This window comes from Ranitomeya variabilis, chromosome 8 (genome assembly GCF_051348905.1).
Source record: "Ranitomeya variabilis isolate aRanVar5 chromosome 8, aRanVar5.hap1, whole genome shotgun sequence".
Lineage (NCBI taxonomy): Eukaryota > Metazoa > Chordata > Amphibia > Anura > Dendrobatidae > Ranitomeya > Ranitomeya variabilis.
The window spans coordinates 194,509,190-194,523,738 of NC_135239.1; the positions used below are offsets into that span (position 1 = coordinate 194,509,190).

The 14,549-nt window shown below is 34.0% G+C and overlaps 1 protein-coding gene across 20 annotated transcripts in view; it reads right to left on the minus strand.

The window, feature by feature from the left end:
* Window positions 1-14,549, minus strand: part of CADPS (calcium dependent secretion activator) — a 434,847-nt gene that overhangs the window by 163,178 nt on the left and 257,120 nt on the right. For all 20 annotated transcript variants that reach the window (XM_077275863.1, XM_077275861.1, XM_077275860.1 and 17 more), the window contains exons 12-13: window positions 4,825-4,961; window positions 1,853-2,040 (exon numbers count right to left, since the gene is read on the minus strand). In XM_077275863.1, coding sequence (XP_077131978.1) covers window positions 1,853-2,040; window positions 4,825-4,961 — 325 coding nt within the window. The remainder of the gene's footprint in view (window positions 1-1,852; window positions 2,041-4,824; window positions 4,962-14,549) is intronic.

The following is a 14,549-nucleotide window of genomic DNA, read 5'->3' on the forward strand; positions in this document are numbered from 1 at the left end:
AAAGAAAGTCAAAATTTGTACATTGTGTGACCCATATTATTGCTTCAACAACCTGACAAAAGGCTGGCTGTGTAATATAGAGCTCAGAGGAAGGTATTACGGCTATGTAACCCCTTCTAGTCACCAAATTACTTTCTAAAGGCAAACGAGGAATTTAATGCAGAACTTGAGTAACTTAAAGAGAAACTTTCACTGATTTTTTTTATTTAAACTGAGAACCTCGTCCAATTGGCGCTCCTCCACTGATTCTGGAACAGTTCTTTTTTTTCTTCTGAGACCATTCATTCCATAGATATGCCCCCTGGATATACAGATGAAAACTTCCCCTTCAACTAACTGGGGGTAGACCACAGAAGTTCTTTGTGGGCGTTTTCATTTTGTTCTGTGATGTTGGCCAATCAAAAATGACCACACCCACAGATACATTCTGTGTTGCTTGAAGGGAAAATTTGCATCTTTATTTCTAGGGGGCATAATTTTGGAACAGATGGGCACAGAAGAAATAGAAACATAGTTCCAGAATCAGGGGGGCAGCAACAATTGGAAAAGTGACTTAGAATAAATTTTAAAAAATAAATAAATAAATAAAAGGTTATCTTTAACAAAAATAAGTATATTTCAGCCTGTATGGTGGCAGACAGGGGCAGATACTGGGGAAATTTATCAAGACTGATGTATCATACATTAATCTTAATCCAAAAGCCTGTTGGATTAAGGAGGCTTCGTTGAGCCGTCCATGTGCGGGAAAATAAAATCTGAGTAAGTGAAAAACTGGAGAGACAATAAGCGTCGTAGGGTCTTATCCGAGTGGGAAAATAGGAGATAAAAAGCAATTTATGCTCACCTTAGTGGGTTGGAAGTCATAACCAGCTTAGAAAGTAGGCTGCTGCACATCCACAATATGGAAAAACTTGTGTGGATGGAAATAAGTGGGTGCAAAGCTGCACTGCCAAAATTCCAGAAAGTGGCAGGAGACTGGATTGGGTGAAATACATTTTTATTAGTCAATGCGTTTTGAAGTAAACATATTTCATCAGGGCAAACCGCAATGAGGAATTGTGGTTTGTCCTGATGAAGATGTATGTTTACTTTGAAATGCATCGACTAACAAAACCAGATTTCACCCAATCAGGTCTCCTTTCCTCTACCATTGGCAGCGCGGATTTGTACCCACTTATTTCCAGCCTCACAAAGAAAATAAAAATTATGGTGGCTATGAGCTGATGTAGATTTCAGCTGCCATTTTCTGGCCAATCCCCTTCACGCACACTTTTTTTTTTTAAAGTGAAGGGTCTGGGGCAAAACAGCAAAAAATTATATATTCTTCATCAAACTCCCCAAACTCTATGTCAGAACTCTATGGACGCAATTAAATAGATTTTTGGGGTTTATTTTTTTATTCCTTTAATGGAATTTATTTTAATTTCTTTGTAAGTTGTGTCTTTCTATTTCAATAAAATCAGTGTTTTAGCTGTAGGAGGTTATTGCTACAGGACTAGGTGCCTGGTGCCTCCTAGTCAACTTCTTTGTGTAACTCGACCCCACCACTGATTAGCATCTTCCTATCAATGTAGCCAATCAGGGGTGTGGGTGGGGTTATACACAGCTCAGCATTCTGAGCACTGCTAGATCTACAGCAGAGAAAACAGGGATTTTATCAAAATGACTGCTTGCAGCTCAAAAAGTAACATTGCTGAAATCGGGGTCTTTGCCCTTACATCATGTTGCTCTCAGATTACATAGCAAAAACCTGGTGACAGACTTTAATTCTAAAATACACCCATGATTAAGCTGAGCTTTTCATTTTTTTTTTTTTTTAGATTTTCTAACCAAAATTCTTTAAATATCTTACCTGTTGCCGTGTACATGTGACGCACAGAAGGCAAAACTATAATGAAGCAATGTTGGGTCAATCATGGCTCCATTCTCTGCTCTTTCCAATAAGTCACTAAGATAACACAGATGTCGATGGCAGCCTCTTACTCCATAGCGGGCACAATATTCATCAAGGACAAACACCTGACCGGGACTGAACCAACCCTAGAAGAAAAAAAATGTCATATTCAAAAAGGTTAATACACAGTGATCACATATAATCTTTTTCTCAAATAGGGTCTGCTGGAGTGGATACATGTGTCCAAGAAGAGTTCCAAGGGGGCATGCACAAATTTTAGGTATTGTGGAGACTTATTTCAGGAATGACAGTGTATTCATGAGAGAGTAGCTCCCTCTGCGCGCCTACGCTGCACCTTCCTGCTATATCACAGGTGATCATGTCATATATATATATGTTTGTGACAAAGCATGAAGGAACAGCATAGGCGGGGAGAAGCAGAGGGATACACTGGACCCTATAACTATTAGTTGCACCAATGGTATGTCAGCCCCAGATATGACACATAACATTTTGTGCCTTTTCGACTAACAGACGAATGGACTCATAGCTGCCATATTGGGTGGCTTACATTCGATAGTCTAATTAGCTGATATGACCACGCTAATAAACATCCTCCATGAGTCTATGGGCCCATATTGTGCTCTTGTGTGCCTCTTTTTGGGAAAAAAAACCATACTTTTTTTTTACCAGACGCCATATTATAGAGATATTCTCTGAATTCCTTCGGAATTATGTGCCAAACAGCATTGCTTTATCAATATTCAGAGAATATCCAATTTATGGAGCCATATAGTGGCAACATATTTTATGGCACACCAAGTAGCTATTGTTTGGTGGCACAAAACATTGCCTGTAAGTGCCACCATACAGGCTCAAACATAGCAAAGATGGAGTCCATGTATGATGGTCTGGAGGAGCAAAGTTCCAGAGTGGTCCTTGCTTGTTGACTTAGGTTCTTCTATAGATGAAGGATGCATCTATAGAAATCTATATCTGTATTTCATCTATATGGATCTAGGGATGAGGATTAATCCAAGAAGAGAATTTATGATAAAGTTAGAACATTACATACAGACTCCTTTATTTCATGGCTCTACAGCTCCATTTTCATTGCTTGTCAGTATATGAACAGATGTCTGTCAGCCCCGAGCAGATGACCCTAAAAGCACTACAACCAATGATCCATGAAAATGCAACAGAGCTTGATTTAATTGTACAATTATAGCTTTCCCATATGGATAGTAGTTATGGTTTTAAGCTACTGTTAATTGATACCTATTGCTTTCAGTATTGATTATGAATGGCTAGTGAGTAAAGTACAGACCAAAGGAGGCAAATTAGAAGGTAGAGCACAAGAGATGTTCCGTATAATGGAATTGTTTACACACCCAACGAACATCAAACCTCCTCACTAATCTTTTAGCCAAGAAAAACTTTTTTTTCTTTCTTCCAGGTTGTTCAGAAAGTATTATTTTTGTTAAATAATTTAGGAATTTTTTTAATGTATTTGATGAAAAGTAATATGAAAAAAATGTTCTAGGTGCAATTGCAAACTTGGACTACATGGAGCTCTGATTCCTTGCACCCGTACAGCGGAGACTGTCTTAACTCTAAAAGTCTATTTTGGGATGTTATCTGTATTGACATCAACTGGCGCAAAATATAGATTGGGCCAACCACTTTTGGTAGCAAGAGACGTCACATCCCATGGATGACCTTTTTTAAACCACAGGAAGAAAGGTGAAACACCTCTATGACAAAATATGTTCCTATGGCTCTTATATTACACAGCGTGCCACTGAATAGTGATTTTGTATTCCATATTATGGAATTATTCTCCACTATGAAAAATAACTCAGTAATATGGCATCCAATGGAACACGACATTGGGAACATATAGAGGTACATTTGTAGAGTACTTGTAGAATTACAGTTAAATAACTTGGAAATCTAAAAGGACCACTTCAACTTTTTTTTATTGCCTCTTCCATCCTTGCCTCCTAGCAATTGCTGTTTTCTGACATTTCCAGTGCTGCTCAGTTCCCTCTGCTGCATCATGCGACTCTGGCCTGCTGGCTCACACTGAGGATCATTAGTTCCTTTACTTAAAAAAAAGCCTTACTTGTGATTTCTGGTCCACAAATATATGCTATGTGATTCGGCTAGCCATAACTGTGACCACAAGATGCAGTAGAGGACTGAATCATTGCCAGAAACAACTGGTAAGTAGTTTAATACACACAATGGGGCCGATTCATCAGGACTGGCTCTGGCTATGCTAATCTTGATAGAGAGCAAGGTGGCAAATTTATTAAGAGGCGCACGTCACTTAATGAATTTGGCACATCTTATAAGTGACATGCGCATCTGTGTACAGCCTTAGAAATGCTACTGGAGTAGAAAAAAAAGCGCCATCACTTGTAATTAATTGAATGTGCATGTCCCCAGCCCTTCTAAAGATCCTCCATTGCAGCAAAGTCGCAAACACCAAAATTCACAAAATGTTTACGCAACTCAATGTTGCACAAATCTTTTGAAACTTTTCAAAACTTTTAAGCCACTGTGCTGGTGTAAAAGCTTTTATGAATCTGCCCTATTGTATACATTTTACTGATGGCTAACAAAAAGAGCAATAAAAAAAACCTCGGGTGGTCCTGTAAAGCATTGGTCTTTATAGAGAATGGGGATGGCTTAAATAAGCAGTCAGCCAGCCCCCTATACATACAGCTCTGATCACATGCACATACAGAAAATGTTGTCCCTTGTGGAACACAAACTTACTAATTTAGACACATTTATATGATGTTTTAGCTGAACAACCCCTTTAAGTCACTAATATTTATTTCCCTACTATAGAAAACCAACCCTCATATGACATTATGCCAACTCAAAAGCTTGACCACCGTACATAAGTATCGGCCACTTACCAGGCAAGAGTACGAGTCGTTGAGTCTATGGTCTAGTGTAAGCCGCTGAACCATCTCAAATAGGGTGGCGTGATCAAAGTTACATGGGTTTGAAGATATGAATTCATCCATGCCATGTTTTTGAGCTCTGTCGGCATCTGTTTGTTTTCATGTGTGGAGAAAAACACAGTTTAGAAGAATAGAAATAACTTTTTTTTTTCTTTTTCACCCAATGAAGCCTTGTATAAAAAAATAGAATTATCAAAAATAGATAATAATAGAAAGATAAAAATTACCTAAACATGGACTAAATTATTCAGTTAGGTGTCCCTAAACCTTATATGAGTGAATGGGGAGCATTAGTTTTTCTTTATGAACTTATTAACTAGACATATAATTTAGTAACACTTATTCTACATTTAAAACTGGAAAATAGAAGCAAAAAGATGACACATTGTATTTTAGGGTCATTTACGATGGGCAGAATGATCATACATCTTTGTCCAAATACAGAAATTGCTAAAACACAAGAATAAATCTACTTATTAGAAATTTAGATCTGATGTCTCGTGGTAAAGGTTTTTTCAGGGCAATTTTTGTAATATTTATAGTTTCTGATAACTGCTTGTTGATGCTATATATTCTATCATTCATGGTAGTGGTAGGAAACCACTACCACTTGCTCACCTTTACTGTGAGGGCAATGGTTCTTGCCAACAACTATAACCTTGATGTATAGAGCATCTGGAAATATCTTTGGGGCTTTGAGTATGTTATGGGTTACGGGGAAGGGAAATATGTTTATATGGTCCCAAAGTGTTGATGGAATTACTTGCATGACATCACAGCTTGCATATCTTGGAACCAAGTACAGAAATTGGAATTAGATCTTTTACCTTGACACCAATGACTTTAATGATGACATGCTATTCAAATAGGAAGATAATTCTCTTTAGTATGGACACATACTGGTCAACGTAGAAGTCATTGAACCTTCCTACTTCTTAATCTTTCTTGGTTGTTTGAATAATACACCGTTAAAGTCATAAGACTTTGTTAATATTCATCCAGCCATTTTCATACATTCATAAAACACAAACCCTGCTCAGATAAGAAGACCGAACAAGACGATTGGGTCAAGACTCTGGGATGCCAGTTAAATACAAACACGAAACATCGACTGGTCTCAGATTGGCAGGCCAGGCCTTCTTGAGCACGTATAAAGCAATTAGCTCAGGTTGGAATAACCAGCAGTCGGACTAGGTCTGCCCATCTGGGCACAATCAATATTTCATGTTTGTATTAAACTGACATCTCACAGTCATGTATTAAAGAAGTTCTCTAAGTTAATACGGGGTCCTCTGTTAAGAATCATCATCTCTTGACCAGAGTGAAGAACGGTTGGGCCAAATTCACACATCTGTGAAACATGGTCTAACTATGGACCATGATGTTCCGACCAACCAAGGGTCTCTTAACCTGAACTCAACAGCATCAAAGGCTGTTGAGTTTGGGTCAGTAGACCTGCAAGCAGTCCGGGGATCATGTTGTATCCTCGGACAATGATTTACAAATTACTGCATTTGGCAGCACAAATAGTTTCTCATTCTCTGGAGGACCTGTCCTTTCCCGCTTTACACAGACAACCAACTAATTTGAATACACACTATGTAATGCTTAATTTTCCCTGTGGTGGTTCTGCAGGAAAAATGAACACCTACTGCGTTTTCCCAAACCATCTTCAATCTGTAGATGGACAAAGCAATGTGGGCATCACATTGGTGTAAATTTAACTTGTTCCACCAGTAGTAAATAACCCTTTAATGTCAGGAATAGCTGTATCCATTTCTATTACTTTCCAGAAACCTTTATGTTAATGTTTATTTTATGTTTAGATTTTCTTTTTATTTGTATCCATCACCTGCCTCTTAAATGAGCTCATAATGAATGATAAGAAATGAATAATTATTGTGATTGCTTTTTCTTTCGCTATTTCGCAACACATGGACTTCACATACGTTTCCACAGCAATTTTTTTTATACGTATTGGAGGTCGTTGAAATCACACACACACAAAAACTGTATGGACATTATTTTTTTACATATAAATAAAATATCAAATAAAAATGTCACAGGACTTTTCTATGAACTTGGCCACATAGACATCCATGGGATTATTTTTCCCCATTTCTGGGGCACTGGCACATACAAGGGATTGCCTTCAATTGTTGAACAGGCACATTCACTTAACACAGGCATACATGTCAATAATTTTTGAATATTAGGGCATAAGTTCCAATTTAGCCATGTTCACTTAAGTACCTGACCATGAATAAATCTAAACGAGTTGATTACTAAGGCCTCTTTCACACTTCCATCTTTTCAGATTCGTTGCAATGCGTCGTTTTGTGAAAAAACGGATCCTGCAAATGTGCCCGCAGGATCCGTTTTTTTCCCATAGACTTGTATTAGCGACGGATCGCGATGGATGGCCACACGTCGCGTCTGTCGTGCAACGGATCCGTCGTGTTTTGGCGGACCGTCGTCTGGAAAAAACGTTCAATGTAGCGGTTTTTGTCTGCGTCGGGAAAACGTGTCGCGATGGATCCTGCGGCATACGTCGTTGACTAGAATGGAAGCCTATGGATGCAGGATCCGTCGTGACATGTCGTATGATGGAATCCAGCGCTGGAATCAGTTTTTTTACACTGAGCATGCTCAGAATCAGGAATTTGTAGCCAATATATTCTATATAAACCTGGCCTGGGGCAACACCCCCAAATGTGCCAGCAAGACTCCTGCCAGCCTGAAGACAGCCAGCCAGTCAATATATTGGTTTCCCTATTTTCCAGTAGCCAATCATATTTAGGAGACTCCTATTTTTAGGCATGGAAAACGGATCCGTCAAAAAAAGGATGAAACAGATGGTAAAACGGACAAAACGGATACAACGGACCCAGTTTTTCGACGGAACCATCTAGCGGATCTGTCGAAATACTGGATGCGTTGCATCCATTTTTCACTATTTTTGACGCATCCGTCGATACGTCGCGCCGACGCCTTGTCACGGTTTCAAAAAAATGGAAGCGTGAAAGTAGCCTAAAGTAATTTCCTACAGACAGATGTCTAAGTTCTAGAATCTGAAGGTCTGATAATTTTCTACACTTGTATGCATTTTTGGTAGGTTTCTTAGAATAGAGCGAATCTGTTTGAGATGAATTAAATTCGCCCCAACTTTTTGAAAAAAAAAAATTGAGTTTCTCCTGAATCCATTTTTTTGCATTTTGCTTCGTGAAAATTCAGCCGGCTGTTATTTTGCTAAATTGTAGACAGCAGAGAAAAAGATATTCACCCTCCGTTCCACTGAACTGAGTGAAGATGATGGAAGAGATGAAGAGGACACTATTAAGGAGCAGTCAGATGGCCGTAAAAATTGGATCAAGAACAGAGCACAGCGCGTGGACTGGCCAGTGGCTCACCCCACAACCTCATGCATTTCTATACAATCTTCACAATCGGGCCGGAAGACCCGCTGGCCAGTCCGTGCATTGCATTCCGACCTCCTTCTGAGATATATGGCCATCTGACTTCGCCCTTAGGACTAGATTTGCTGTTGTATCTAAGCAGCAAGGTGAGTATTTTTGTTCCCCCATTTTTATTCTGATCCAAGGTCCTGAAAGACTGCAGAGACTAAAGGGGATTGTGGTTGATTTGCGCTGAATAACTTCAATGCAAATCGAATTTCTTAGCCAAATTCAAGTAAATTGCCGAATTTGAATTTTGGCAGATTCCCTCAACACTAAGATTTATGCAAATTTGTAATGCCTATATTTATTGTAATTTATTTAGACCCATTAACCCCATATACTTTATAAATCACCCAAAAATAAATAATCAAATAAAGGTCTGAAAAAAATTAAAAGTTGCCAAACATTTGCATTTTTTATAATATACAAATAAAAAATAACTAATTAAAAAAACTTGAAATTATGTGCAATTTTTTTTCTATTTACTATTTATTTAAATGTTCTTAATCTAAAGAAAAAATATATATTTAAATTATATATTGTAGAACAAGTATGTTTTGTTTCCCCTAATGTACTGAACTATAAACTATAGTACTGCTCTTAAAATATTAAATTAAAATATGTAGGGGATGAAATAAGTTGAAAAACATCATTTTTTTGTTTTTACTAATTAAAAAAGAAGGCGAAATCATAGTGAAAAATAATGTGGCTTATTTTGTTGGAAGCGAAAAAAAAACCACTTTTGCCCACCACTGAGAAACACTCAGTCTCCTGCTGTGCATGCTGTTAGTGTTCTATAGCTCAAGTGGGTAATCTTCTAGGAGATTTCAATATGAAATGTAAGGCTGCAATAAAAGTTCTCTTCAGATACCAAAAGCACAAATGAAACAAGTGCGTAGAACAACTTTGATAAATGATATGTTCTGGTAATCGAAAGATCTCGAAATGTTTGAATTCAGAAGGCCTTCTGCCGATGAAATATTAAGGCGAAAAAAAAAAAAAGAAATAAAACAAAGTAAAAGAAACAAAGAAGTTAATAAAAAATTAGAAAAATTTCATTTTTTTCTATATTTATAAAATAAATTTAAAAAAACAAGGAAACAAAAAAAAAACCCTAAACCCACAAAATCAATTTGGCATTTTTTTTGGGGGGAGGGGGAAAGTATTAACACAGGAATCTAAGACAACAAAGGATTTACGTACAGTACAAACAGTACAAATAAACAGAGACACCACATACGTTTCCTAAACCTGAATATTAGTGGTGATCATGTGATGTTTGATCAGTGAAAACGACACAAAATAGGTTTTATTTTTTCAACGTGAAGAATCGGAAATAACTACTTGATAAATGGAAATTAAAGGTAAAATAAGGTTATTAGCAATTCTGTACAGAAGAGAATTTACAAATTTTTCATTATTTTTTCAAAAACACTTTGCCACAGGTTGACGCTTCTGCTTTTAGGTTGGTGTTGCGTAACTTACTGGAACAGTCTAAAAAAAATAACGTGTGTGTGAGTTCTTTTTTGTTTGTCTTTTTCTTATTAATTCATTAATAACGTTTTATTGGTGAGAGTTGAACAAAAACTTTTTAGTAATGCTTAAAGAAGAAAAAAATGTCAAAGTCAATCACGGAAACAGGAAACAACTGCACACGGCAAACATTCCGTAACCAACATCTCGAGGCCGGAAATAAACACACTTAAGCACACACACAAACATATATGCTTCATGCATGCTCTTATTTTACTTTTTGGGGAAACTCAAACTTTTTTAGGTTATTTTAATTATTATTATTTGTACCTAAACATTGTTCCTTAGGTTTCCAACCATTAAAAAAGATTTTTTAAAAATCCAGAAACATTGTTTTTTCTTAAATTAACTACTGTATTATTTAATTTATGTATATTAAAGAAAACAACATGTTTAATCATAGACTGACTATCCTATCTGTAAGAGTATTTTAATCATAATTAAATGTAATTAATACTCCAAATTTTGAAATGTCAATAAATTGATGTACTTGTGTATCTAAAAAAAAGCCTAAACAATTTTTTTTAATGATGATTAATAGTAATATTTAGTCTTTAATTCTATTGCTGATATATAGCAATATATAATTCTATAATAAATATAAATAATATATATTTATTGTGCTAATGGATAAAATATGTACCATACTTAATAATAATAATAATAATCAAACCCTAATAATAATAATAATAATATTAATAATAATAATAATCAAACCCTAACATAAATAATAATAATACAAATAAAACACTAATAAAGTAATACTAATAATAATATTATTAATAATAATAATATTAATAATAATACTAATATTGATAATATTATAATTATTAATAATAGTTATGATGATAATAATCAAACCCTAACATAACTAATAATAATAATAATAAAAATAAAACACTAATAAAGTAATAATAATAATAATAATAATAATAATAATATCATTATTATTAATAATAATAGTAATAATAATAATCAAACCCTAACATAAATAATAATAATAATAATAAAGTCCTAACATAAATAATAATAATAATAATTAAAAAAAAAATCAAACCCTAACATAAATTTAAAAAAAACTAAAAAAAAATGACTTGTGCAATTATGAAAAAAACGTAATAAATAATATTTTATCATTAGTTGCTGGAACTTAATATTTTCTGCACTGAATGGCAATCGTTTCGGAATCAACATTATAAAATGACAACAACAGTATAATAATACAGAGCATAGACGTCATTGGATATCTTTTATACAAAATTTTTATATTTAATGAGCAGTAATTTAAAAAAATACAGTTCATGGGAACATATGCCAAAAGTAGCATGCTTGTTTTTTTGTGATTTGCGCACATTTGTTTTTTCATGCCATTAATGTGGAATGTTATCGTCGGGTTTCATGCTTTTTGGCGCAGGAAGACAAGCCAGATAAATGCAAGGTTATGGCAGGCCCCCAGATGCCGAAACGCCTGAAACATCCAAAGTGAATGTAGCAGATACGAGTTGATCATACAAGAAAAACATAGCAGTGAACTGAATGGAGTGTTAAAAGATTTATGTCAAGCAGAACAAACAATCGTCAAGATCTCACAGGATAGCAAATGGTGCAAAGTACTGAGATTCCAATCCAAGAAGTCCATTCATTCGTTCTCTCATTCATCCTTTCCCTTTTTTTTTTTTTTTAAATAGTTGAAAATATATCGGTATAAGTTTTTTGAGTTCATAAAAAAATAGCAACCTCCAGCATGTTATCATATTGCAGCATTGCTTCGCTGGAGTCCTATTCAGACACCCCAAAAAAGAATATTGTATCTGCTTGAAGAAGTAAGGATAAGATTCTGCCTGCTATCCAAGGGGAATGTAAGCAAAATAAAGGAGAGAAAGAAAGAAGGAAGGATAAGGAGTATTGTATTCATGGTCAGGAGGGACGTCACCTGCTCCGTCTCATATTGCATTCAAAATACTCCAAGTACATATTTGCCAACTCTCATGACAAGTCGAATGCCCTCTTGGGTATCGCAAAAATAAAATCAAAGAAATAAGTAATAAGGAACAAACTAAACATCCACAAATTAAGAAAAAACTCAACTGGACCATGAGAGATACAAGAGAAAAAAAAAGTAGGATTCATAAATCATCCCCTAATACTAAAATACTATTGTAACATTCTACATTAAAGGCACTCAACCCCCGTATTGTGATTTTGAAAAAAAAAAATCTAAATTTTTATTTATTATAAATGTTTTATGTCAAACCTAAATATTTTTAGTTACATATTGTATCATAATGGAAAATATATCATGAATTATTAATTTATTTGTATTCCATTTTTATGTATTTATTTGTATTGTTTATTATATCATTTACTATTTTATTATTATTTATAATATTACAAGTAATATAATATATTATTATACGTTATTTATATTATAATTAATTATTTTTATTAGATTATTTATTATATTATTTCATATATTATATTAGTATTATTTTATTATTTATATTATTATAAATGATAATGTATTATATTATACATTATTTATATTATTATTTATTCATTTATTTATTTTTATTAGATTATTATATTATTTCCAATATTGTTATATTAATATCATTTTATTATTTATACTATCATAAATAATGATGTATTATATTAATATACATTATTTATATTATTATTTATTCATTTATTTATTTTTATTAGATTATTATATTATTTCCAATATTGTTATATTAGTATTATTTTATTATTTAAACTATCATAAATAATAATGTATTATATTATTATACATTATTTATATTATTTATTCATTTATTTATTTTTATTAGATTATTATATTATTTCCAATATTGTTATATTAGTATTATTTTATTATTTATATTATTATAAATAATAATGTATTATATTATATAGTATTTATATTATTATTTTTATTTGATCATTTACTTATTTATTTTTTTTTATTATGGATGGTAACAATCTTTTTTATTTCACCTTTCTGGTATTTGTTATATCTGTTGTTTGTTTTACATTAGATATGTAATAAGTAGTAATAAGTAATAATGGATCCAAAGTGAGCCTATGTTTTTTGTATGACCCACTATAAAAGTGGATCACGTTACAAATGGATGACGACTTACATAAATAGGTAAGGGGTAATTTTTGAAAAAATTTGTATTAAATTAAAAACCTAATTGGCTCCTTCATTTCTAGTTTGAGACAGTTAATAGGGAGCAAAAAATATACATATTTTTTCTTAATTGTAAAATGAAAATATTCCGTATATATATATGTATATACAGGAAAAAACGGAAAAGGTTTGACATTGACAGCCGCGTTAGGGCGGCTTGATTTCTTTCCCTTACTTTTGTAACGCTTTTCATGCCAAGCTACAACATCAAATATTCTTACGATTCACTTAGTTCTAATTTAAATTAGTGTTTAAGCGAATAATATGCCACAAAAGGCAATTAGTTTCCTCTAAGATTGACTTTTTCATGGGTAAACTTTGTGATGAAAAAAAAAAAATTAAGTATGCCGAAACAACGTGTTAAGGAAAGGTTTCATAAAACCATTTGAGGTTTCTATATTAAGAATTAAAATTGCTTTTGAAATTTAAAATTGAAAAATAGAGATGAACGAAAAAAGGAATGTTGATGTAGAAAATGACGCTATTATAGAGCTCTTACTCCATTCGACTAGGATCCAAAAATGTCTAAAAGTTCAAGAGGTAACTTTGGCCGTTTTTGACATCCCGAAACAGATGTCTTTGTGAACTATATGAGTCGTGTAAAAAAAGCTGGCCACAAAGAAACCTGGACCATCTGGTGCCACATTAACGGAATTTACTAGCCATTCTCACCGTTCTTTTTTGTAGGATTTTTTCATTCTTTTTGCTTTTCGAGGGCTGATTTTGAGGTTATGTGTACGCATTGGATTTTAGTTCTTATATATTAGGGGGTCTGTTGGGTGAGAACTATGACCAACTAGGCAAGTTACAACTTATCCATGGGATAAGTGCTAATTTACAGATGATTATGGGTCCGATTGACGGGACCCCCATTAATCTGAAATAGCCAGTTAAAATGGAGCACCATTCTAGCCAGACATAGCTTTTACAGCTATCTTCCAGTCCCATGGACAGTGAGATGGTTGCACATATGCCAGACAACATGTCAGATTCTCATTTTTTAAATCAGTGGTGGGGAAAACTGTCAAAAAATATTTTATTTTTTGTTTAATTTGGGTTTTGGTGTTAATTGTATTTTTGGAAAAAAAAAAATTCACATCACAACCTATAGTAAAAAAAAAAAAAAATCTTGTAATTTTTACATTGTCCACTTTGGATTTGTTAAACTCTAACTTCCTTCTGTTTCAGGAAACAACACATGTACATTAACTACAATGAACAGACTCTGACGCTATGTTTTGTATTGAAGCATTTGATGAGCGAGTATGGGAGCCATTGGTCATTGGGCTCCAGCAGCATCTGATAGACTCTTTGACCCATAACGATCACAGTTTGATTCTGACGAGGTGGCTATTATTTTGATAAGACCTCTGAGGAAGCCACACGGCGATACACGTGGGAACATGCGGAACCCCTTCTTCCTCTAGGGTCTCTGTGCTGTTATGTTATTTATTTTTTGGCGCTAGTACACTTTACTGCTTGGTGTTGGATTTTAT